General features: G+C 43.4%; 1 protein-coding gene across 1 annotated transcript in view; it reads right to left on the bottom strand.

Moving 5' to 3' along the window:
* Positions 1–984: 984 nt before the first annotated feature.
* NCS1 (neuronal calcium sensor 1) overlaps positions 985–27,287 on the bottom strand; it is a 156,258-nt gene continuing 129,955 nt past the window's right edge. Inside the window, exons 3-8 of the mRNA XM_077284765.1 lie at positions 14,974–15,112; positions 14,629–14,707; positions 12,583–12,671; positions 12,215–12,292; positions 11,943–12,063; positions 985–4,251 (exon numbers count right to left, since the gene is read on the bottom strand). Of these exons, the coding sequence (XP_077140880.1) occupies positions 11,965–12,063; positions 12,215–12,292; positions 12,583–12,671; positions 14,629–14,707; positions 14,974–15,112 (484 nt within the window). The 3' untranslated portion in view covers positions 985–4,251; positions 11,943–11,964. The remainder of the gene's footprint in view (positions 4,252–11,942; positions 12,064–12,214; positions 12,293–12,582; positions 12,672–14,628; positions 14,708–14,973; positions 15,113–27,287) is intronic.

Below are 27,287 nucleotides of genomic sequence, written 5' to 3'. Positions count from 1 at the left end.
GCGCTCATTGTGCAGTAAAAAGGACCTGGTAATATAATTGTCCAGGTCAGTACAGATACGGCTATAACAAACTTATCTAATTTTTATAAATATTTTAGTGGTTAAAAAACCCCCAGAAATTTATAAAAAAAAAAAAAAAAAATTTGGTTGGTGTCAACATTTATATGAGGCCCAAAGAATTTTTTTTCCTGCACTGAATTTATAGTTTAAATTATTTTTATTTAAAATTTTGAAAAATCGGATGTTTACAGACGCGACAATACCAAGTATATTAATTTTTATATATTTTTTTTTAAACTGGGGGCGATTTAAACTTAAAAAAAAAAAATAATTCTATATACTGTATATACAGGCCCAACTCCCATTGGCTCATTGCAGGCACGTCTTTGGCTGCTTCAACCCAATGCAATTTAAAAGCCGCGGTCAGAGACAGCAGTATTTAAATGGTTAAGCAGCTGCGGTCGGTGCAAGCCTTGGTTGCCACTATGTAACTCGGCTCCTGAGCCCGCTCTGCACAACCGAACCTAGCATAGGACTTACATCAGTTCACGAAGTGCTGGTGTAACGGGGTAAATTAAAGAGGTTGTACAGGAGTAGAAAAACATGGCTCCTTCTTCTAAGAACAGCGCCACCCTCAGGTTGTGTCTGAGATTGCAGCTAAACCCCATTTATTTACATGAAATCCAGCTGCAATCATAGACATGACCCACAGACTAGTGTGGCGCTGTTTCTCTGTTATTTAACCCCACCCTTTTTGTTAATTTGCGCATCCTACCTGCAACATTGTAGTCAGGGACAAAAGACTGCAGCTTGCAAACGGTGATCAGATGACAAAAGATCCAACATTACTGCTGCTCTTTTTTGTTTTGTCCTGGCTTTCTTTATGCACTAGCAAATTTTACGTCCAAATTGGCAACAATTTTTGATGATTTTGGTGTAAAGATGCTTTTTTTTGGCCTCTTTTTTGTTCCGTTTATGCTTTTTAGTAGCGATGATAGCAAATGCTCGTTACTCGAGTTTGCCTAGGGTGCTTGGGTATGCATTGAGTATCGCGGGTGCTCGAGCGACATGTTGAGTCCCCGCGGCCCCATGTTTCGCGGCTGTTAGACAGCCACAAAGCATGCAGGGATTGCATCACATACACAGACAATCCCCGCATGGTTTAAGTCGGTCTTAACAGTCGTAAGTGATGATTTAGCCAAAAATATCTAGATAATAAAGACTGGGCAAATGCAAAAAAAAAAACCTTATAAGGGCTGAAGAAAAGACCTAATGCAAAAGAGGGTGCAAAAATAAAAATGCTGAAGACCCAAACTTTTACTCTTAGGGCTCATACTCACTTGCGAGCAAAACGGACGAGTTCAATCCGATAAAAAATCAGATTGTACTCGGACCAATGTTATTCAATAGGTGACATCTCATTTGCGATTTACTTCTCAGCCGAAATCGGACTGAGAAAAAAATTGCAGCATGCTACGATTTGCAGAGGGTCTCGGAAGAGACTGGCCAATGCAAGACAATGGGTGCGAGAGAAAAAAACGCACGAATACACACCATCCGTTTTCCGTTTGTTTTTTACAGATACCTTACCATTATGTGGCATAGAACACTGTAAATGGTCCTGTAAATGATTGTAAAAATATAGTTGCAGAGAAAAAAACGCATTGCATACGGATGTCATACGGATGGTGCGATTAAAAATCGCATTGAACTTGCGTGACAATCGCATAGTTTGCATCCAATTTTTTCGATCCAGATTACGGACCGTTTTTTTTTTTTCTAGCAAGTGGGTATGAGCCCTTAGGAAAAGGCTTGAAAAGATAAATCAAGGGACTGTTAGAAATGTGGAGAACTTCATTATACAACCATTAAACTTTATTTACTGTGTGGAGCCAGTGCCCTCCTCAGTAATGTTACTGGTGACGTGCTTTGGGGTCTGGACTGGGCTGGCCATGACTTTATCAGAAATCTCAGGACGGGATGAGCCAAGAATTTATATACAAAGCCACACAGATAAGATATCACCCCAGAGCGAGCCCAGTACTGGAGCCGTCCGCGGTATGTGCAAGACCTCCGCAGCAGCAAAGCTCAGCCATAGAAGCCTATGGGGGGGGGGGGGGGGGGCTACAGACAATTCGGACCCCAGAATGGCAGCAGCACTGCACCCATGGCCAGAGTCTTTGGCATTGTGTAGTATGCCCTTTGATATCACACGTTTGTGGTCCTGAAGCTGTCGCTAGAGGGTCCTAGACCACCGCTCTATAAGAGGGCACCAGTCTTCATCCAAGCCTTAACCACTATATTACATTCATAACGGTCTTAGGCTACGTTCACATTTGCGTTGTTGGGCGCAGCGTCGGCGACGCAACCAACAACGCATGTACACAACGCAGCGTTTTGCGACGCATGCATTGTCATAAGATAGTAAAGATCAGGAGTTTTGGCGCAGGGAAAACGCTACAAGTAGCGTCCTCTGCGCCCTGTCTTGTGCGTCAATATGACGCATGCGTCGTAAAACGCATTACAACGCATACCGGCGCATGTCCATGCGCCCCCCTTGTTAAAGATAGGGGTCCATGACGCATGCGTCGGTATCCGTCGATGACGCGGCGCCCAACAACGCAAATGTGAGCGTAGCCTTATCCAGCAGCAAGGGAGTTAAATGGTGTATAATAGGAACGCCGAGGTACATACAGATATAATGCACTCGCTTCTCAGGACCCCGGTGGCTTATGTACCAAGCAGATAATGGGGTCTTATTTTGGCAATGGTCCAGTGACGGAGCTTGGCCCCCACCAGAATTGGCACATTCCTTCAGAAACTAGTATAGACTACTGCCACCATCATCCAGTGCAGATAATGGATTGATGTGGAGGTTTCCGTACTGCACAGAATGCATTCGCTTATTTTGCAATTCCCTAATATATCCAAAGCCTTTCTCTGATGGAGCTACCCAGTGGTTTCAGATCCTGCAACATCCAGTCTTTGACTGATGGAAAAATCGGAATTCTACTAGAAATCCTGCAGGTCATAGAAAATTGCTAGAAAGCCAACTCCATAAATATCCCCAAAGTAGTTTTTATTAAATATAATATGGCAGCCGCACAGGACGATGATTGTTTGCTGTGCTGCTGTCACAATCATTTTATTTATGAAGGTTTTGTTTTTGGGGAGTCCAGGAAGAACCTAATGACTTGTTAATTTCTTATATTTCATAGGTTTCTTTTCTGCTGCCATGAAAAACCCCAAAATGACTGTACCCACCACCACCACCACCACAGGTAAGGCAGATACAGCCGTTCTCACTAGCACCCCTTGTGGCTACAGCTAGGTACTGCATACATATATACAATTTTTTATTACGGTATATTTACCGGTACATTTTTTCAGTTTAAAAAAGAAACCTACAAAGTATAAACTGAACAATCCTTTTTTTTAAATTCTACTCCTTAGGGAATATTTGTAACTTCTTGTTCTGCAGTACACAAAAATATCAGGACAAGAAAATCATAAAAAAAATAAAAAATAAAATTACAAATTTACTTTCAAAGTAACCTGATACAGAGTCGATACCTTTTTTTTTTGCATAAAATAAAAATGCGTTAATGTACCGTGAAAGAAAAAAAAAAGTGAATTGCAGCCAATATGACCCTCCGCGGCCCCAGAAGCTTGTGACACAACAAATACATAAAAAATAAATAAAAAGATATGCTATACATATATGTATAAAAAAATCACATATTCACAAAAAAAGCACAATTCAGCATGGTGGACACCGCCCCGTGGCGGCTGCTCGCTGCTCATCCCTTTTTTTCCCAAGAAGTCTTTTTTTCATAAAATACTGCAGGAGTGGGACGGCCTCGTGTGTAGTCTCTGACGTCGCCTCTTACGATCCTCCAGGGGTACAGTTTGAGGATTTGTGAGGTCTGGGGTGGGGTCCTTGGTCCTGGAGATTTGGGTCAGCTCATCCTTGTGAATAAGTAATCCTCTCCGAGTGCGAGATAACACAAGAAGCAGCAAGAAGGAGACGGGATGCTGTAAAAACTGAAGCATGGCAGGTACCTGGGAGCACAGGCAGATGCTGCAGCGCCTCCTGCCGGCCACCAGCGCTGGGCGAAGGTGATCGGGAAAAAGAGGGCATGTTAACATGGGTGTCCTCGTCCTGGCGCTGTATGGGAGTGATTGATAAGAGGAAGGAAAGCTGCTGACATTGGTCTGGTGGCACAGGGAAGATACTCGTATTCGGGGCATCTGCAGAAAAGAAGGAACAAACACATCTAAAAATAAGCATAAATTAATATTGGGTACTGTGCGAACCTGACACAATACTTAGGCAGCTCATCTGGGTGTCAGATTCAATGGTAACCGCAATGCCTACGTGAGCACAATATGGCGGCTGACGACCAGTGCACTGCCGACTGCAGCATGGGAGACGGTGGCTGGTACATCCCACTGCCATTGGGGTCAGGCCACTATGGGGTGTCAGATTACCCACTGGTTAAAGGGGAGTATGGGACAACAACATAGCTGCTTTCTTCCAGAATTAGCGCCACCCATGCTCATGGGCAGTGCCTGGTATAACAGTCCAGCCCCGAACATATTTACTGACAGACAAGGCATTTTTGGGAAAATCCAACAAACCGGAAATCAAAACTGGAGCTGCTTACTACTCTGCTGAAAACTATGTATTTTGGGGTATTCCTGGGGCGATGAGTCTATTATTGCCCATTTTTGATCAAATGCTGATTCGTGTTGAATTCTAGACACAACCCATGGGAAGGAAAACTGGAAACTTGTCCTGCTCTCACAGTTGATAGGTTGTCAATGTACGCTGTCTAGCCTTTATCTGCAATGATACATTGTAGCAAAGCCTCAGCACAGCAGAGAAATTGGTGCGAAAAGGGTGGTCTAGAATGCACCCTCAGCTGGGATAGGTATCAGGTCTGTGTACAATCCCAGCATCTGGATGGGAAGAACTATATATTAAATCATTGGCATCAAGCAGAGACCATAAAAAATTTCTTCTGAACTTTTACATAAAATAACCAACAAAGAGCAAATGATCAGACATATCGAACTCCAGCCGCCCATACAGCTCTGGCAAAAATTAAGAGACCACCACATCAAATCCCTGTCATGGGCAGCCCAATCTCCAGACCTGAACCCCATTGAAAACCTCTGGAATGTAATCAAGAGGATGATGGATAGTCACAAGCCATCAAACAGAGAAGAACTGCTTACATTATTGTGCCAGGAGCAGTGTGAAAGACTGTTGGAAAACATGCCAAGACGCACGGAAGCTGTGATTAAAAATCATGGTTATTCCTCAAAATATTGATTTCTGAACTTCTCCTGAGTTAAAACATTAGTATTGTTGTTTCTAAATGATTATGAGCTTGTTTTCTTTGCATGATTTGAGGCCTGAAAGCACTGTGTTTTTTTAAATTTTTTGACCATTTCTCCTTTTCAGAAAATAAATACAAAATTTATTGCTTAGAAATTCGGAGACATTTTGTCAGAAGTTTGTAGAATAAAATAAAAAATTACATTTTACTCAAAAATATACCTATAAAGTGGAAAATCAGAGAAAATGAAAACTTTGCAGTGGTCTCTTAATTTTTACTATAGCTGTATGTGACTGATATTAGCCCCTCTTATAACGCTCCAGTACTGATATATCCTCCTGACATTACACCTTATGTGACATACCGGCCTCTCTTATAACGCTCCGGTACTGATATACAGTGGGTATGGAAAGTATTCAGACACCTTCACATTTTTCACTGTTTTTTCACTGCAGCCGATTGGTAAATTCAAAAAAGTTAATTTTTTCTCATTAACCCCTTCCCGACCTGTGACGCATATGCTGTGTCACAGAATGATCGCGTCCCTGCAGATCGGGTGAAGGGGTTAACTCCGATTTCACCCGATCTGCAGAGACAGGGGGAGTGGTGCTTCAGCCCAGGGGGGGTGGCTTCACCCCCCCCGTGGCTACGATCGCTCTGATTGGCTGTTGAAAGTGAAACTGCCAATCAGAGCGATTTGTAATATTTCACCCAAAAAAACGGTGAAATATTACAATCCAGCCATGGCCGATGCTGCAATATCATCGGCCATGGCTGGAAAACCTAATCTGCCCCCACCCCACCCCACCGATCGCCCCCCCAGTGCTCCGGTGCGCGGTCCGCCCCCCTAATTCGTTCTGTCCGCTCCTCCGTCCTCCTGTCCGCTCCCCCCGTGCTCCGGTGCCCCCTCCCTGTGCTCCGGTCCCCCCCCCCTGTGCTCCGGTCCCCCCCCCGTGATCCGATCACCCCCCCTTCATACTTACCGGGCCTCCCGATGTCCGTCCGGCTTCTCCATGGGCGCCGCCATCTTCCAATATGGCGGGCGCATGCGCACTGCGCCCGCAGAGTCTGCCGGCTGGCAGATTCATTTCAGAAGTATTTTGATCACTGCGATATAGCCTATCGCAGTGATCAAAATGAAAAAAAAGTAAATGACCCCCCTTTATCACCCCCATAGGGACAATAATAAAAATAAATAAAATATTTTTTTTTTTTTTCTGCTAGGGTTAGGGTTAGAACTAGGGTTAGAATTAGGGTTAGAATTAGGGGTAGGGTTAGGGGTAGGGTTAGGGCATGTGCACACAGTGCGGATTTGGCTGCGAATCCGCAGCGGATTGCCGCGGATCCGCCGCGGATTGGCCGCTGCGAATTCGTAGCAGTTTTCCATCAGGTTTACAGTACCATGTACACCTATGGAAAACCAAATCTGCTGTGCCCATGGTGCGGAAAATACCGTGCGGAAACGCTGTGTATTTTCCGCAGCATGTCAATTTTGTGCGGATTCCGCAGCGTTTTACACCTGTTCCTCAATAGGAATCCGCAGGTGAAATCCGCACAAAAAAACACTGGAAATCCGCTGTAAATCCGTAGGTAAAACGCAGTGCCTTTTACCTGCGGATTTTTCAAAAATGGTGCGGAAAAATCTCACACGAATCCGCAAAGTGGGCACATAGCCTTAGGGTTAGGGTTGGAATTAGAGTTAGGGTACCGTCTCACAGTGGCACTTTGATCGCTACGACGGTACGATCTGTGACGTTCCAGGGATATCCATACGATATCGCTGTGTCTGACACGCAGCAGCGATCAGGGACCCTGCTGAGAATCGTACGTCGTAGCAGATCGTTTGGAACTTTCTTTCGTCGCTGGATCTCCCGCTGTCATCGCTGGATCGTTGTGTGTGACAGCTATCCAGCGATGCGTTCACTTGTAACCAGGGTAAACATCGGGTTACTAAGCGCAGGGCCGCGCTTAGTAACTCGATGTTTACCGTGGTTACCAGCGTAAAAGTAAAAAAAAAAACAAAAACGTACATACTCACATTTCGGTGTCCTTCAGGTCCCTTGCCGTCTGCTTCCCGCTCTGACTGTCTGCCGGCCGGAAAGTGAGAGCACAGCACAGCAGTGACGTCATCGCTGCGCTCTGCTCTCACTGTACGGCGGCACTCAGTCAGAGCGGGAAGCAGACGGCAAGGGACCTGAAGGACACCAAAATGTGAGTATGTACGTTTTTTTTTTTTTACTTTTACGCTGGTAACCACGGTAAACATCGGGTTACTAAGCGCGGCCAAGCCCCGACGTGCGCCCAAACAGTGGTTTACCCCCACATATGGGATACCAGCGTACTCAGGACAAACTGGGCAACAACTATTGGGGTCCAATTTCTCCTGTTACCCTTGCAAAAATAAAAAAATACTTGCTAAAACATAATTTTGAGGAAAGAACAATTCTTTTTTATTTTCACGGCTCTACGTTATAAACTTATGTGAAACACTTTGGGGTTGAAAGTGCTCACCACACATCTAGATAAGATCCTTTTGGGGTCTAGTTTCCAAAATGGGGTCACTTGTGGGGTGTTTCTACTGTTTAGGCACATCAGGGGCTCTGCAAATGCAACGTGACGCCCGCAGACCATTCCATCAAAGTCTGCATTTCAAATGTCACTACTTCCCTTCCGAGCCCTGACGTGCGCCCAAACAGTGGTTTACCCCCACATATGGGGTACCAGCGTACTCACAACAAACTGGGCAACAAATATTGGGGTCCAATTTCTCCTGTTACCCTTGTGAAAATAAACAATTGCTTGCTAAAACATCTTTTTTGAGGAAAGAAAAATGATTTTTTATTTTCACGGCTCTGCGTTGTAAACTTCTGTGAAGCACTTGGGGGTTGAACGTGCTCACCACACATCTAGATAAGTTCCTTGGGGGGTCTAGTTTCCAAAATGGGGTCACTTGTGGGGGGTTTCTACTGTTTAGGCACATCAGGGGCTCTGCAAACATAACATGATTCCCGCAGACCATTCCATCAGTCTGCATTCCAAATCGTCACTACTTCCCTTCCGAGCCCCGCCATGTGCCCAAACAGTGGTTTACCCCCACATATGGGGTATCAGCGTACTCAGGAGAAACTGGACAACAACTTTTGGGGTCAAATTTTTCCTGTTACCCTTGGGAAAATTAAAAAATTCTGGGCTAAAAAAATATTTTTGAGGAAAGAAAACACATTTTTTATTTTCACGTCTCTGCGTTATAAACTTCTGTGAAGCACTTGGGGGTTCAAAGTGCTCACCACACATCTAGATAAGTTCCCTTGGGGGTCTAGTTTCCAAAGTGGGGTCAATTGTGGGGAGTTCCTACTGTTTAGGCACATCAGGGGCTCTGCAAACGCAACGTGACGCCCGCAGAGCATTCCATTAAAGTCTGCATTTCAAAACGTCACTACTTCCCTTCCGCTCCCCGACGTGTGCCAAAACAGTGGTTTACCCCCACATATGGGGTATCAGCGTACTCAGGAGAAACTGCACAACAACTTTTGGGGTCCAATTTCTCCTGTTACCCTTGGGAAAATAAAAAATTGTGGGTTAAAAAATCATTTTTGAGGAAAGAAAAATAATTTTATATTTTCATGGCTCTGCGTTATAAACTTCTGTGAAGCACTTGAGGGTTCAAAGTGCTCACCACACATCTAGATTAGTTCCTTGGGAGGTCTAGTTTCCAAAATGGGGTCACTTGTGTGGGAGCTCCAATGTTTAGGCACACAGGGGCTCTCCAAACGCGACATGGTGTCCGCTAATGATTGGAGCTAATTTTCCATTCAAAAAGCCAAATGGCGTGCCTTCCCTTCCGAGCCCTGCCGTGCGCCCAAACAGTGGTTTACCCCCACATATGGGGTATCATCGTACTCAGGACAAACTGGACAACAACATTTGGGGTCCAATTTCTCCTATTATCCTTGGGAAAATAAAAAACTCCGGGCTAAAAATCATTTTTGAGGAAAGAAAAATATTTTTTTATTTTCATGGCTCTGCGTTATAAACTTCTGTGAAGCACCTGGGGGTTTTAAGTGCTCACTATACATCTAGATTAGTTCCTTGGGGGGTCTAGTTTCCAAAATGGGGTCACTTGTAGGGGAGCTCTAATGTTTAGGCACACAGGGGCTCTCCGAACGCAACATGGTGTCCACTAACGATTGGAGCTAATTTTCCATTGAAAAAGTCAAATGGCGCGCCTTCCCTTCCAAGCCTTGCCGTGCACCCAAACAGTGGTTTACCCCCACATATGAGGTATCGGCGTACTCAAGAGAAATTGCCCAACAAATTTTAGGATCCATTTTATCCTGTTGCCCATGTGAAAATGAAAAAATTGAGGCTAAAAAAATTTTTTTGTGAAAAAAAAGTACTTTTTCATTTTTTACGGATCAATTTGTGAAGCACCTGAGAGTTTAAAGTGCTCACTATGCATCTAGATAAGTTCCTTGGGGGGTCTAGTTTCCAAAATGGGGTCACATGTGGGGGAGCTTCAATGTTTAGGCACACAGGGTCTCTCCAAACGCGACATGGTGTCCGCTAACGATGGAGATAATTTTTCATTCAAAAAGTCAAATGGCGCGCCTTCCCTTCCGAGCCTTGCCGTGCACCCAAACAGTGGTTTACCCCCACATATGAGGTATCGGCGTACTCAGGAGAAATTGCCCAACAAATTTTAGGATCCATTTTATCCTGTTGCCCATGTGAAAATGAAAAAATTGAGGCTAAAAAAAATTTTTGTGAAAAAAAAGTACTTTTTCATTTTTACGGATCAATTTGTGAAGCACCTGGGGGATTAAAGTGCTCACTATGCATCTAGATAAGTTCCTTGGGGCGTCTAGTTTCCAAAATGGGGTCACTTGTGGGGGAGCTCCAATGTTTAGGCACACGGGGGCTCTCCAAACGCGACATGGTGTCCGCTAAAGATTGGAGCCAATTTTTCATTGAAAAAGTCAAATGGCGCTCCTTCGCTTCCGAGCCCTGCCGTGCCCACAAACAGTGGTTTACCCCCACATATGAGGTATCAACGTACTCAGGACAAATTGGACAACAACTTTTGTGGTCCAGTTTCTCCTTTTACCCTTGGGAAAATAAAAAAATTGTTGCTAAAAGATCATTTTTGTGACTAAAAAGTTAAATGTTCACTTTTTCCTTCCATGTTGCTTCTGCTGTTGTGAAACACCTGAAGGGTTAATAAACTTCTTGAATGTGGTTTTGAGCACCTTGAGGGGTGCAGTTTTTAGAATGGTGTCACTTTTGGGTATTTTCAGCCATATAGAACCCTCAAACTGACTTCAAATGTGAGGTGGTCCCTAAAAAAAATGGTTTTGTAAATTTTGTTGTAAAAATGAGAAATCACTGGTCAAATTTTAACCCTTATAACTTCCTAGCAAAAAAAAAATTTCTTTCCAAAATTGTGCTGATGTAAATTAGACATGTGGGAAATGTTATTTATTAACTATTTTGTGTCACATAACTCTCTGGTTTAACAGAATAAAAATTCAAAATGTGAAAATTGCGAAATTTTCAAAATTTTCGCCAAATTTCCGTTTTTTTCACAAATAAACTCAGAAATTATTGACCTAAATTTACCACTAACATGAAGCCCAATATGTCACGAAAAAACAATCTCAGAACCGCAAGGATCCGTTGAAGCGTTCCTGAGTTATTACCTCATAAAGGGACACTGGTCAGAATTGCAAAAAATGGCAAGGTCATTAAGGCCAAAATAGGCTGGGTCATGAAGGGGTTAATGTTCACTCTGCACCCCATCTTGACTGAAAAAAAAACAGAAATGTAGAAATTTTTGCAAACGGGTCTGAATACTTTCTGTACCCACTGTAACTTATTATGGTACTTTGTGTTATGTCTCTGCAGCGCCCCCTTGTGGTCATGCTATGGTTATACTGAGTCTTCCTCTCTGTTTTCGATGGTTTCCTCTGGTTACAGTCACTTGCGGCTGTCACCAGCACAATCTTTTCCTTGGGATTTCACACAGTGCTATGTAGGACAGCTCATAGGCCGGGCGGCTGATGATTCCCAAGGGAGGCCCCTGTTAGTGTTTATCAGCAGAGAAGATGGGGACTGCACCGATACCGGAGGAGACCTGACAACTCCTGGGCTGCTTTGTGCAGCATGCTGTAGTCAGTAGCATGGCCAGAAATCTGCATTATAAGAGCAGGACCCCATTCCCTGAGATCTAACATGAGAATTTCTGGTGCAGAATCTACACGGTTGATGCAGATTTGCTGCAGATTTGGAAGTGGATGTCTGTGGGATCATATTATAGGATCAGTGCTCCTATAATGTGACACGAGGGTCCACAGTAGCCCCCACACATCCTATACTCGCCCCATTACCAGAAGTGCATTGCAAGTGACACCAGAGTTCCTCAATGCAAACACCTTCCCCTGCACTGCAGAAGGGCACCAGTGATGGTGTTGGAAGGAGTTTCTGGAACTTATAGTCCTACAAGAGGTAGAATAACAGTGAAAGTCCAACCAGATCTTCCCATTAGTGGATGATAATCTGGATTCTCCCAATCCCAGGCACCAGCTATAATAAATGACTTACACACAGTGGTGGTTGGCGGTCCCTATACCAGCCCGTCGTATAGTGATAGCGCTTGCACAATTGAGGGGTCTGCCTTTGATCCTTCCTGAAACTCCTGCAGGGTAAGCTTACCATCTGAGTTCTGGAAAGAAAGTGCAACAAGGGTTAATATCGGCTCCTGATGGAAGGCAGATTTCTCATTTATTTGAAGTGGGGGGTTGGATGGGATTTCCGCAAGCTCCATTAAGGAGCGTAGAAATGTGTTAAAGAACTCTCTCCTTTGCTTCTCTCACCTTGTCCATCATCGCAAAGATCCGGTCTACCCTCTTCTCTGGGGTGTTCTCCTCCTCAGGAAGCTCCACTGTGTTCCCCTGCAAGGATCAGACGTATTAATGTAAACCCCCCTCTAAGGAGGCATTCTTTCCCCTATAAAGTACTGCGTCATCGACCCCTGCAGTCCCCCTTTACATACAGTCTGTGACAATTATATAGTAAGAAGTAACCGACATGGTGGGTGACAAGTATCAGGTCGTGTCCAGCGCTGGGGACAATAGCAAGCATGCAGAGTAATGCAGGAAGGCAATCCGCCGATATGTGTATGGGGGGCCCCGCCGATATGTGTACGGGGGAGCACGGCAGGGTCAGGGTCTGCGAATCTTACCACCATCTGGTAGATGGCATCCACTATGTCCAGCATCTCGTTCCGTGTGATGTAGCCGTCGTTATCCAGATCGTAGAGTTTGAAAGCCCCTAGAGAAAGAGAATCATGGACCTGGGAGATCAGTCATCTGAGAAGCGGAACAGTCAGACATGTGCAGACACGACGTTATCACAGACGCTTTTATCACTCTTGTGAGTGTGGCTTAGCAGGAGGGGCGGGGCTTCAAAGATAAATTTACTATAATTTGTTTTTTTTAATTCATGATGGAAACCCTGAGTCAGATGTGACTAGAGCCTTGGCCGTATTGGTGGCTGGCACCTGAAAAATTCCTCACATGCTAATGCACTGACATATTACTATAATGCACTGACATCACATGCTAATGCAGTGAAATACACTCAATGCCTAAAGTGTTGGCGCCCTTGAAACTATTCCAGAAAATTAACTATTTCTCCCAGAAAATTATTACACGTACACTTTTTTTATACACCTGTGTATTCCCTCTGTGTGTATTGGAACAGTACAAAAAATAGAAGAAAAGGTATATTGGACATAATTTCACACACAACCCCAAAAATGGACTGGACAAAATTGTTGCCACTTTTCCAAAAATTGTGAGCAACCAACTTTTGTTTCAAGCATGTGATGCTTGTTCAAACTCACCTGTGGCAAGAAACAGGTGTGGGAGATATGAAAATCACACCTGAAGCCAGATAAAAGGGGAGAAGTTTATTTAATCTTTGCATTATTTGTGTGTGCCTCATTAAGTATGCAGAACAGAAAGAGGAGAAGAGAACTGTGTGAGGACTTAAGATCCAAAATTGCTAACAATATCAACAATCTCAAGGTTAAAAATGCATCTCCAGAGATCTTGATGTTTCTTCGTCCACAGTGTGCAACATATCAAGAAGTTTACAACCCCTGGCACTGTAACTAATCTCTCTGGATGTGGACAGCAGAGAAAAATTGATGAAAGGTTGCAATGCAATCAAGTTCCAAAGAAATTCAAGCTGTCCTGCAGGTTCAGGGTGCATCGGTGTCAGTGTGAACTATCCATTGGCCTTTGAATTAAATGAAACGCTATGGCAAGAGACCCAGGATGACACCACTGCTGACACAGAGACCTAAGAAAGCTAGGCTGCAGTATACCAAAATGTACGTTGTACGTAAGCCAAAATCCTTCTGAGAAAGCATCTTGTGGACTGATGATACAAAGATAGAGCTTTTTGGTAAAGCACATCATTCTACTGTTTACCGAAAACACCATGAGGCCTACATAGAAAAGAACACTGTACATACAGTCAAGTCAAATATAGTGGAAGTTCAAAGATGTTTTGGGGTTGCTTTTCTGTCTCTGGCACTAAGTTCCTTGACTGAGTGCAAGGCGTTATGAAATCTGAAGATCACCAAAGGATTTTGGGTCGCAATGGTACTGCCCATTGTCAGAAAGCTGGGTTTGCGTCCTAGGTCATGGGCCTTCCAGCAGGACAATGACCCCAAACATACTTCAAGAAGCACCCAGAAATGGATGGAAACAAAGTGCTGGTGAGTTCTGAACTGACCAGCAATGGGTCTGGACCTAAATCCCATTTAATACCTGTGGAGAGATCTTAAAATTGCTGTTGTGAGAAGGCTCCTTCACATATGAGAGACCTGGAGCAGTTTACAAAAGAAGAGTGGTCCAAAATTCCTGCTGAGAGGTGGAAGAAGCTTATTGATTGATGGTTATAGGAAGCGATTGATTGCAGTTATTTATTCCAAAGGGCATGCAATTAAATATTAAGTTCAGGGTGCCAACAATTTTGTCCCGCCCGTTTTGGGTGTTTTGTGTGAAATAATGTCCAATTTGCCTTTTTTTTCTCTTTTTTTTTGTGTTGTTCCAATACACACAAAGGAAATATATGTGTGTATTACAAAAAGTGTAATGGCAATAATTTTCTGGGAGAAATACTTCATTTTCTGGAACAATTTCAAGGGTGCCAACACTTTTGGCCATGACTGTACTATAATGCAATGACATCCCATACATGTCCGGAGATCACTCACATCTCAGCTTCTCATCCAGCGTGCCACGTGAAGTCACCGACAAGGCCTGGATAAATTCTGCAAATTCGATCTTCCCATCCTGCAATAATAAACTTGTTGTTACAATCCATAATAAATGTTACATACAAATTAGTCCAGAAGTAAAACACTACAACTGGCATCATCCCCACGTCAACTCTACTGATGCCGGAGTCACAGTAATGACTGTATCAGGTAAGTTCAAAACTAGCAGAGCCTCAATAAAATCAAGAACTGGATCTGGTAGCACGTGATCATAGGAGAACTGGCGGGGAGGACTACATATCCATTGTCTTCTCTTTAGGTGTTAGATGACTGGGAACTTACTTTGTTCTCATCAAAAACATTGAAGACAAAAGTGGCGAATTTTGTGGGGTCTCCAAACGGGAAGAACTGTTTGTAAATCTTCTGGAAGCCGGCAGCGTCCAGCTGACCACTAGGACAGTCTTTGATAAAGCCTTTATACCTGCAGGATGAAGATGAAGGAGGATTACACCCATTATCTCACAGAGCACCAATACATTCATGGACTCAGAGCTTGCAGATGGGGGTATTGGGGACCCCAATATGGCCCCAGTGACAGGCTCACTACATAATATAAGGCCATACAAAAACATACATCTCCATTCATAAAGCTTCACCGCCTGCAACACAGCAGACAGCTGAAGAGGATTGTCAATGAAGGATACATCTACCTTCACGGTTCCTATCTACAAAATATCACCTATTTGGGGTTAGTATCCCTTTAAATGGACGAAGTCAGGAAATTAACTGTCACTAGAAATTCCTCAATTCCATAAATCACAGTGAAGTCCATTATCTTTATCCTTGTATCTTTTCATTCAATATTTCATCAATGTAAAGAGATCAGATAACGCAAGAGGAACTATCATCAAGAAAGAGCTATATATATTACACACCTGCAGCGAGGATGTTAGTACAGAAGATAAGCAGCAAAAAGACAGACCGAGGTATAACATCAAAGCATTTACTTATCTACATACATCTAAATTCAGTGATAATTATTTGGTCATTATATGATAGATCTTATTAGCTCAAAGAATAAACAATTCACAGCACCTCATAGCAAATACAGGGTTAACGTTTACCCACAAAAGAGGCGCACGTCAATTCGAGCCCTTTTCGGAAAACATCCAAACATTTAAGTAGAAAATGAAGACGGCACCTCAAACGTTGGTGAAAAATCGCAGTTCCTTTATTCTGCCCTCTGTAGCAAAATTTCGATCTACATGATCTGTAGATCGAAACGTCGCCACAGAGGGCAGAATAAAGGAACTGATTTTTCACCAACGTTTGAGGCGCAGTCTTCGTTTTCTACTTAAATTTCTTATTAGCTATGATACAAAGCTGTAAAATCCCAGCTTCCCGTCACATAGCCATAGAAATACCTGATAACATTCTACCCGTAGTCACCACTAGGGGGAGCCCCCTGTATACAGACATACATAAGATCCTGTCTGCAGCCACCACTAGGGGGAGCTCCCTGTATACAGAGATACCTGATAAGATTGTCTGCAGCCACCACTAAGGGGAGCTTCCTGTATACAGAGATAATTAGTAAGATTCTGTCTGCAGCCACCACTAGAGGGAGCTCCCTGTATATAGAGATAATTAGTAAGATTCTGTCTGCAGCCACCACTAGGGGGAGCTCCCTGTATACAGAGATAATTAGTAAGATTCTGTCTGCAGCCACCACTAGAGGGAGCTCCCTGTATATAGAGATAATTAGTAAGATTATGTCTGCAGCCACCACTAGAGGGAGCTCCATGTATACAGAGATACATGATAAGATTCTGTCTGCAGCCACCACTAGGGGGAGCTCCCTGTATACAGAGATACATGATAAGATTCTGTCTTCAGCCACCGCTAGGGGGAGCTCCCTGTATACAGAGATACATGATAAGATTCTGTCTGCAGCCACCACTAGGGGGAGCTCCCTGTATACAGAGACACATAAGATTCTGTCTACAGCCACCACTAGAGGGAGCTCCCTGTATACAGTGATACATAAGATGCCGTCTGCAGCCATCACTAGGGGGAGCTCCCTGTATACAGATTTTTACACCACTGAGTGTTAGATTATTAAAGGGAACCTGTCAGCAGGATTGTGCACAGTAACCTACAGACAGTGTCAGGTCGGCGACGTTATACAGATTACAATGATACCTTGGTTCATGAAAACAGTCTTGTGGCTGTGTAATCTTTATTTTCAGTTTTCAGTTAATGATATGCTCGTGCTCCGGGGGGCGGCCTGTGGGGGGTCTTCATGTGGGGCTCGGATTAGCTATTCATAATGCAGACTGCTGACAGGTCACTGATCCCTCACTGACCTGCCCCCTAGTTAACATAATGATAGTACATACTGAAGAAAAAAACAAAAACCCTTCTGCAGGGAGGTGGCGGCCGTGGCCCCTGCGCTGCAGCATAATCGCATGTTTACTGTCCTAGTAATTACTGTCCTTCATGTTCTTGATCAAGTACAAAAAAAAATCAATTTAAAAAATGGCGCCCGCGCAGTAGCAGCTACCGGTGTGTATAGAGATCCGATAGCTGCTGTTGCGCAGGCACTGGCGGCGCCTTCTTCCTGGAGAAGAAAAAAAATGTCCTCCATGATGGCGCTGCTGCTGGCGCCTGCGCAATAGCAGCTATCGGATCTCTATACACACCGATAGCTGCTACTGCGCGGGCGCCATTTTTTAAATTGATTTTTTTTTGTACTTGATCAATAACATGAAGGACAGTAATTACTAGGACAGTAAACATGCGATTATGCTGCAGCAGTTTCTTAAGTATGTACATATATTCATTATGTAAACTAGGGGGCAGGTCAGTGAGGGATCAGTGACCGGTCAGCAGTCTGCATTATGAGTGCCTAATCAGAGCACCACATGAAGACCCCCCACAGGCCGCCCCAGAGCACGAGCATATCATTAACTACAAACTGAAAATAAAGACTAAAGGACAACCACAAGATGGAGTTAATCAACCCAGGTATCATTGTAATCAGTATGATGGCGCCGACCTGACTGTGTGTAGGTTACTGTGCACAATCCTGCTGACAGGTTCCCTTTCAATGTCACAGCACCTCTCCTCTCACACATGACCGTTAATGTCTTTACAGTCTCCCACACACTTGCTCGTCTGGCGGTCATGTCTATGGGGCGCCAGCTGACTGGTGGTTGAAGGGGATGGCTACTGCACATGTCTGATTGCGGAGCGCTGATCGCATTGTTTCCCGGAGATAAGTCACTGGCCGGTGTGTCAGTCAGTGGCTTTGTCAGAGAATCCATGGCCAAGTGCTCCTGTACATGAGCGAGTCACTGGAGATGGCCGCTGGATGGTAGATCGGCTGACAGCCATCTAATGTGTATGGCCAGCTTTATTTTTGGTTCCTCATAGTCACCATCTGTGCACCTAACTTGTTATTGGATCTGCCCTCAGCTGATAACAGGGAGAAGATGCCTCCTCCATAAATCCACTGCCATCCAAATCCCACTTAATTACAAAAAAAAGGAAAATGCCCAGATTCACCCTAAACTGCACAAGGATAAGCGCAAGATACAGCAATAATACATAACACATGAATGTGCCAGAGCCTGGGAGATGCGGAGCGGGGGAGGCGATCGGTCTGCGGAATCTGTCACTACAGCTCTAGCATGTACATATTATATATTATATATGGATTATTATCATTACCCCACTAATGTCCCATAATGTGAAATACACTGACATGACTGCGAGAGTGACGTAGTGCTGTAATGCCAGGAAATTGTATCACATGTTATAGGATTGGATACACAGTTCAGCCAACAGTATCACACATGATGGGATTAGATGCAGCAGCGCATAATCACTATTACGTTGCAGATTGGGATCTGTGGACATTTGCACTGGTGACCTACAGGGATATTTCAGACTGTATACCGGTATGGGCACCACTGTGAATATACAAGTCAGTGGCGCTGATATACAATGCAGGGTTTGAATACATGACTCAGGACTATGTTTTGTGCTGGATACACAGCTGCGGGTACACAAGGCCTTGCCATGACTGCACTCAGCAGCGCCCTGCCAGTCCACACTGTGCAAATGTGAAGAGGAAGTCACATGATCACATCTGTAAACACAGCTGTCATTCCGGAGACTGCACAGTCCGAGCAGGCCCACGTACATACAGTATGTACAGCTGGTATAACCTGGGCATCCCCGGTATACAATTATATATGTACAGCTGGTATAACCTGAGCATCTCCTGTATATAATTATATATGTACAGCTCGTATAACCTGGACATCTCCTGTATATAATTATATACTGTATGTACAGCTGGTATAACCTGGGCATCTCCTGTATATAATTATATATGTACAGCTGGTATAACCTGAGCGTCTCCTTTATATAATTTTATATGTACAGCTGGTATATAATTATATACAGGAGATGTCCAGGTTATACGAGCTGTACATATATAATTATATACAGGAGATGTCCAGGTTATACAAGCTGTACATATATAATTATATACAGGAGATGCCCAGGTTATAGCAGCTGTACATATATAATTATATACAGGAGATGCCCAGGTTATAGCAGCTGTACATACAGTGGGGCAAAAAAGTATTTAGTCAGTCAGCAATAGTGCAAGTTCCACCACTTAAAAAGATGAGAGGCGTCTGTAATTTACATCATAGGTAGACCTCAACTATGGGAGACAAACTGAGAAAAAAAAATCCAGAAAATCACATTGTCTGTTTTTTTATCATTTTCTTTGCATATTATGGTGGCAAATAAGTATTTGGTCAGAAACAAAATTTCATCTCAATACTTTGTAATACATCCTTTGTTGGCAATGACAGAGGTCAAACGTTTTCTGTAAGTCTTCACAAGGTTGCCACACACTGTTGTTGGTATGTTGGCCCATTCCTCCATGCAGATCTCCTCTAGAGCAGTGATGTTTTTGGCTTTTCGCTTGGCAACACGGACTTTCAACTCCCTCCAAAGGTTTTCTATAGGGTTGAGATCTGGAGACTGGCTAGGCCACTCCAGGACCTTGAAATGCTTCTTACGAAGCCACTCCTTCGTTGCCCTGGCGGTGTGCTTTGGATCATTGTCATGTTGAAAGACCCAGCCACGTTTCATCTTCAATGCCCTTGCTGATGGAAGGAGGTTTGCACTCAAAATCTCACGATACATGGCCCCATTCATTCTTTCATGTACCCGGATCAGTCGTCCTGGCCCCTTTGCAGAGAAACAGCCCCAAAGCATGATGTTTCCACCACCATGCTTTACAGTAGGTATGGTGTTTGATGGATGCAACTCAGTATTCTTTTTCCTCCAAACACGACAAGTTGTGTTTCTACCAAACAGTTCCAGTTTGGTTTCATCAGACCATAGGACATTCTCCCAAAACTCCTCTGGATCATCCAAATGCTCTCTAGCAAACTTCAGACGGGCCCGGACATGTACTGGCTTAAGCAGTGGGACACGTCTGGCACTGCAGGATCTGAGTCCATGGTGGCGTAGTGTGTTACTTATGGTAGGCCTTGTTACATTGGTCCCAGCTCTCTGCAGTTCATTCACTAGGTCCCCCCGCGTGGTTCTGGGATTTTTGCTCACCGTTCTTGTGATCATTCTGACCCCACGGGGTGGGATTTTGCGTGGAGCCCCAGATCGAGGGAGATTATCAGTGGTCTTGAATGTCTTCCATTTTCTAATTATTGCTCCCACTGTTGATTTCTTCACTCCAAGCTGGTTGGCTATTGCAGATTCAGTCTTCCCAGCCTGGTGCAGGGCTACAATTTTGTTTCTGGTGTCCTTTGACAGCTCTTTGGTCTTCACCATAGTGGAGTTTGGAGTCAGACTGTTTGAGGGTGTGCACAGGTGTCTTTTTATACTGATAACAAGTTTAAACAGGTGCCATTACTACAGGTAATGAGTGGAGGAAAGAGGAGACTCTTAAAGAAGAAGTTACAGGTCTGTGAGAGCCAGAAATCTTGATTGTTTGTTTCTGACCAAATACTTATTTTCAACCATAATATGCAAATAAAATGATAAAAAAACAGACAAAGTGATTTTCTGGATTTTTTTTCCTCAGTTTGTCTCCCATAGTTGAGGTCTACCTATGATGTAAATTACAGACGCCTCTCATCTTTTTAAGTGGTGGAACTTGCACTATTGCTGACTGACTAAATACTTTTTTGCCCCACTGTATATAATTATATACAGGAGATGTCCAGGTTATAGCAGCTATACATATATAATTATATACAGGAGATGTCCAGGTTATACGAGCTGTACATATATAATTATATACAGGAGACGCTCAGGTTATACCAGCTGTACATATATAATTATATACAGGAGATGCCCAGGTTATACCAGCTGTACATATATAATTATATACAGGAGATGCCCAGGTTATACCAGCTGTACATATATAATTATATACAGGAGATGTCCAGGTTATAGCAGCTATACATATATAATTATATACAGGAGATGTCCAGGTTATACCAGCTGTACATATATAATTATATACAGGAGATGCCCAGGTTATATGTACAGCTGGTATAACCTGAGCGTCTCCTGTATATAATTATATATGTACAGCTCGTATAACCTGGACATCTCCTGTATATAATTATATATGTATAGCTGCTATAACCTGGACATCTCCTGTATATAATTATATATGTACAGCTGGTATAACCTGGGCATCTCCTGTATATAATTATATATGTACAGCTCGTATAACCTGGACATCTCCTGTATATAATTATAGACGTACAGCTGGTATAACCTGGGCATCTCCTGTATATAATTATAGACGTACAGCTGGTATAACCTGGACATCTCCTGTATATAATTATATATGTACAGCTAGTTTAACCTGGACATCTCCTGTATATAATTATATATGTACAGCTGGTATAACCTGGGCATCTCCTGTATATAATTATAGACATACAGCTGGTTCTAGAATCAGAAGTCCCAGGAAGAAGTCTGCAAAGCAAACTGCTGAGACCTTCTGCAATCAGATGCAGAGCGACGGTCTGCAGCCTCTGACACACCCATGACAGCATCTCCTGTATACAGTCATGGCCAAAAGTATTGACACCCCTGCAATTCTAAATACACCAAAGAAAAAGCACTAAGCGAAAAAGTAATAAAATATATAAATTTTATTATAACACCAATAAAATCAATCAAATAAATACCATATATAACCAAGGGGAACCAAAAAATACAGAAAAACCACAAGGTATGGCTGGAAAAAGTGGTAACAGTCAATATGGAGTAACCTTCACAATATCAGCATCATCATAATGACAGCAAAGTAATCACATATTCAAAGGACTTATATATAAAACATTAATAATACACCTGATACCACAGCCGTCAATGACAATGAACCCAAAGCCAGTGCATATATATGATAAAATAATAGTTTATATACAAATAAAGTGCAAAGTACCAGCTAGGAATAAGTATAAGTATCAACAAATGGTAACATTTTTAAGGGTTCAGAATCATTGTAAGTCGAAGCATCAGAGGATATAATAACAACATTAGAAAAAAGCAAGTAAAGGGAACATATTTACCCAGTATAGACCACCAGCCAGGGACCCACGACGCCCGAATCAGAAGTTCCAGGAAGAAGTCTGCAAAGCAAACTGCTGAGACCTTCTGCAATCAGATGCAGAGCGACGGTCTGCAGCCTCTGACACACCCATGACAGCATCTCCTGTATACAGTCATGGCCAAAAGTATTGACACCCCCAATTCTGTCAGATTATACTCAGTTTCTTCCTGAAAATGATTGCAAACACAAATTCTTTGGTATTATTATCTTCATTTAATTTGTCTTAAATGAAAAAACACAAAAAGAATTGTCCTAAAGCCAAATTGGATATAATTCCACACCAAACATAAAAAAGGGGTGGACAAAAGTATTGGCACTATTCGAAAAATCATGTGATCATGTGATGCTTCTCTAATTTGTGTAATTAACAGCACCTGTAACTTACCTGTGGCACCTAACAGATGTTGACAATAACTAAATCACACTTGCAGCCAGTTGACATGGATTAAAATTGACTCAACCTCTGTCCTGTGTCCTTGTGTGTGCCACATTGAGCATGGAGAAAAGAAAGAAGACCAAAGAACTGTCTGAGGACTTGAGAAACCAAATTGTGAGGAAGCATGAGCAATCTCAAGGCTACAAGTCCATCTCCAAAGACGTGAATGTTCCTGTGTCTACCGTGCGCAGTGTCATCAATAAGTTTAAAGCCCATGGCACTGTGGCTAACCTCCCTAGATGTGGACGGAAAAGAAAAATTGACAAGAGATTTCAACACAAGATTGTGCGGATGCTGGATAAAGAATCTCGACTAACATCCAAACAAGTTCAAACTGCCCTGCAGTCCGAGGGTACAACAGTGTCAACCCGTACTATCCGTCGGCGTCTGAATGAAAGTGGACTGTATGGTAGGAGACCCAGGAAGACCCCACTTCTTACCCCGAGACATAAAAAAGCCAGGCTGGAGTTTGCCAAAACTTAACTGAAAAAGCCTAAAACGTTTTGGAAGAATGTTCTCTGGTCAGAAGAGACAAAAGTAGAGCTTTTTGGGCAAAAGGCATCAACATAGAGTTTACATGAGAAAAAAAGAGGCATTCAAAGAAAAGAACACGGTCCCTACAGTCAAACATGGCGGAGGTTCCCTGATGTTTTGGGGCTGCTTTGCTGCCTCTGGCACTGGACTGCTTGACTGTGTGCATGGCATTATGAAGTCTGAAGACTACCAACAAATTTTGCAGCATAATGTAGGGCCCAGTGTGAGAAAGCTGGGTCTCCCTCAGAGGTCATGGGTCTTCCAGCAGGACAATGACCCAAAACACACTTCAAAAAGCACTAGAAAATGGTTTGAGAGAAAGCACTGGAGACTTCTAAGGTGGCCAGCAATGAGTCCAGACCTGAATCCCATAGAACACCTGTGGAGAGATCTAAAAATGGCAGTTTGGAGAAGGCACCCTTCAAATATCAGGGACCTGGAGCAGTTTGCCAGAGAAGAATGGTCTAAAATTCCAGCAGAGCATTGTAAGAAACTCATTGATGGTTACCGGAAGTGGTTGGTCGCAGTTATTTTGGCTAAAGGTTGTGCAACCAAGTATTAGGCTGAGGGTGCCAATACTTTTGTCTGGCTCATTTTTGGAGTTTTGTTTGAAATTATCAATGTTTTGCTTTTTGCTTCATTCTCTTTTGTGTTTTTTCATTTAAGACAAATTAAATGAAGATAATAATACCAAAGAATTTGTGTTTGCAATCATTTTCAGGAAGAAACTGAGTATTATCTGACAGAATTGCAGGGGTGTCAATACTTTTGGCCATGACTGTATAATTATTTATGTGGCTCTGTCATAGAACCTCTTCTCTTCTCAATCTATACCCTTAGCCTGGGACAACTCATAAAGGCCTATGGCTTCCAGTACCATCTATATGCTGATGACACTCAGATCTACCTCTCTGGCCCAGATGTCACCTCTCTGCTGTCCAGAATCCCAGAGTGTCCATCAGCCATATCCTCCTTCTTCTCCTCTCGCTTCCTCAAACTCAATGTGGACATATCTGAACTAATGATCTTTCCTCCATCTCGCACACCTTCCCTACCTGATCACAATAAATGAATTCACACTTTCCCCCGTCACGGTAATCTGCTGCCTCGGAGTAACCCTTGACTCTGCCCTGTCCTTTAAACTGCGTGTTACAGAACCCCCCAGCACCCAGAATATGTTGTGCAGTCATATGTATGTATAATAGGTTCCATGTGAGATTCATGTCCCTAATGCATCAGCCCACAGGCTGCGCCCCTGGGCAGAGGGTACAAGATATCCCCCTTCTGACCTCTCCCACCTTTGTAATTCCCACAGTAAATATCGGCAGGCTCCGGCCACCTGCGGCTATTGTAATGTATGTCTGGCCTGCCACTTTGGAATTGGCCTGCCCTCTGTATCTGTTGTGATATACACTCACCGGCCACTTTATTAGGTACACCATGCTAGTAACGGGTTGGACCCCCTTTTGCCTTCAGAACTGCCTCAATTCTTCGTGGCATAGATTCAACAAGGTGCTGGAAGCATTCCTCAGAGATTTTGGTCCATATTGACATGATGGCATCACACAGTTGCCGCAGATTCTTCGGCTGCACATCCCAAAGATGCTCCATACAAGGCAGGATGGATCCATGCTTTCATGTTGTTTACGCCAAATTCTGACCCTACCATCCGAATATCGCAGCAGTAATCGATACTCATCAGACCAAGCAACGTTTTTCCAATCTTCTACTGTACAATTTTGATGAGCTTGTACAAATTGTAGCCTCAGTTTCCTGTTCTTAGCTGAAAGGAGTGGTACCCGGTGTGGTCTTCTGCTGCTGTAGCCCATCTGCCTCAAAGTTCGACGCACTGTGCGTTCAGAGATGCTCTTAGGCCTACCTTGGTTGTAACGGGTGGCGATTTGAGTCACTGTTGCCTTTCTATCAGCTCGAACCAGTCTGCCCATTCTCCTCTGACCTCTGGCATCAACAAGGCATTTCCGCCCACAGAACTGCCGCTCACTGGATTTTTTTTCTTTTTCGGACCATTCTCTGTAAACTCTAGAGATGGTTGTGCGTGAAAATCCCAGTAGATCAGCAGTTTCTGAAATACTCAGACCAGCCCTTCTGGCACCAACAACCATGCCACGTTCAAAGGCACTCAAATCACCTTTCTTCCCCATACTGATGCTCGGTTTGAACTGCAGGAGATTGTCTTGACCATGTCTACATGCCTAAATGCACTGAGTTGCCGCCATGTGATTGGCTGATTAGAAATTAAGTGTTAACAAGAAGTTGGACAGGTGTACCTAATAAAGTGGCCGGTGAGTGTATATTCTGTGTCCGGTGAGTAAAGAGTTGTCACACTGGACATACGTGGAGAAGCAGTGATATTTTATATGCGCCCATGTAAAGAAGGAATTCCAGCCAGCGTCCTTCATTCAGATACCAGCTAAAGCAGAGTGGACCTCCTGAAACACAGGGCGGTACTAAAGAGGTACTCCAGCACGGTAGGCCCCGTTACACTGCACATCCAAGCTCTCGCCACCAGCTCAAAAATATTTCCAGAATCCGTCCTTTCCTCAACCCTCACTCTACCAAAATGCTTGTGCATGCCCTAATCATCTCTTGCCTCAACTGCCACAACATCCTCCTTTATGGCCTACCCTCGAACACTCTAGCACCCCTCCAGTCCATTCTTAATTCTGCTGTCCGACTAATTAATCTCTCTCCTTGCTACATTCCTGCTTCCCCTCTTTGCAAATCCCTTCACTGGCTCCCAATTTCCCAGCGTATCCAGTTTCAACTACTAACACTGACCTACGAAGCCATCCATAACCTTTCTCCTCCATATATTTCCATACTAATCTCTCAATATCTTCCCTCACGTAATCTCCGGTCCTCCCAAGACCACCTTCTCTTCGCCACGCTTATTCGCTCCTCACTCTATCGCATCCAAGACTTCTGACGAATATCCCCCATCATCTGGAATTCTGTGCTCCAACACGTCCAGTTATTCACCACATTTGGATCCTTCAAACGGAACCTGAAAACCCATCTTTTCAAAGAAGCTTACAACCTGTAATGCCCACATGACCACCTCAACACCATCGGAACTACTGCAACCCCCGACCTACTGTCTCCTTCCCCACAATCCTGTAGAATGTAAGCCCGCAAGGGCAGGGTCATCTCCCCTCTGTATCAGCCTGTCATTGTTAGTTTTGTTTACTGTAAGTGATATTTGTATTTTGATGTAACCCCGTCTCATGTACAGCACCATGGAATTAATGGTGCTATATAAATAAATAATAATAATAATGCACAGCTGGTATAACCTGGGCATTTTCTGCATACAATTATATACAGTGGGTGAAATAAGTATTGAACACATCACCAAATTTCTAAGTAAATACCGTATATTTCTAAAGGTGGTATTGACATAACATCATCAGATGCCAGTAGCTACCCATTTAATCCACAGCAGCAAATAAATCAAACCATAGATGTCCATAAATTAAAATAAAGTTATGTCTAATAATGAGAAATGACACCAGGAAAAAGTACTGAACACATGAAGAAAAAGAGGTGCAAAAAGCCATGGAAAATCATGACACCAGCTGAAATCTATCAAAAAGCAATCCAGCCCTTAGTGAAAAATAATATCAGCTAGTTCCAACGATGTCTATAAAAAGGTGTCTCCTTACCAAGGTGCCACACAAGAAATATCTCATGAAACCAGTGAGCTGTCTCAAGACCATCGGAACTTTCTTGTTGCAAAACATACTGATGGCACTGGTTACAAAAGAATTTCTAAACTACTGAAGGTTCCACTGAGCACTGTTGGGGCCAGAATCTGAAAGTGGAAAAAACATAATTTCACCATAAATCGGACATGACTAGGTGATCCCCACAAGATTTCAAACCGTGAAGTGAAAAGCCAAGGACCACCTGTGAAGAGCTACAGAAAAGCCTGGAATCAGCAGGTACAATTGTTTAAAACAAATAATGCACTTAACCTCCATGACCTGT

The sequence above is a fragment of the Ranitomeya variabilis genome, chromosome 2 (assembly GCF_051348905.1).
Source record: "Ranitomeya variabilis isolate aRanVar5 chromosome 2, aRanVar5.hap1, whole genome shotgun sequence".
NCBI classification, from domain to species: Eukaryota; Metazoa; Chordata; class Amphibia; order Anura; family Dendrobatidae; genus Ranitomeya; species Ranitomeya variabilis.
The sequence above is the reverse complement of the archived record's forward strand: the minus strand, read 5'-3'. Positions and strand labels throughout refer to the sequence as shown.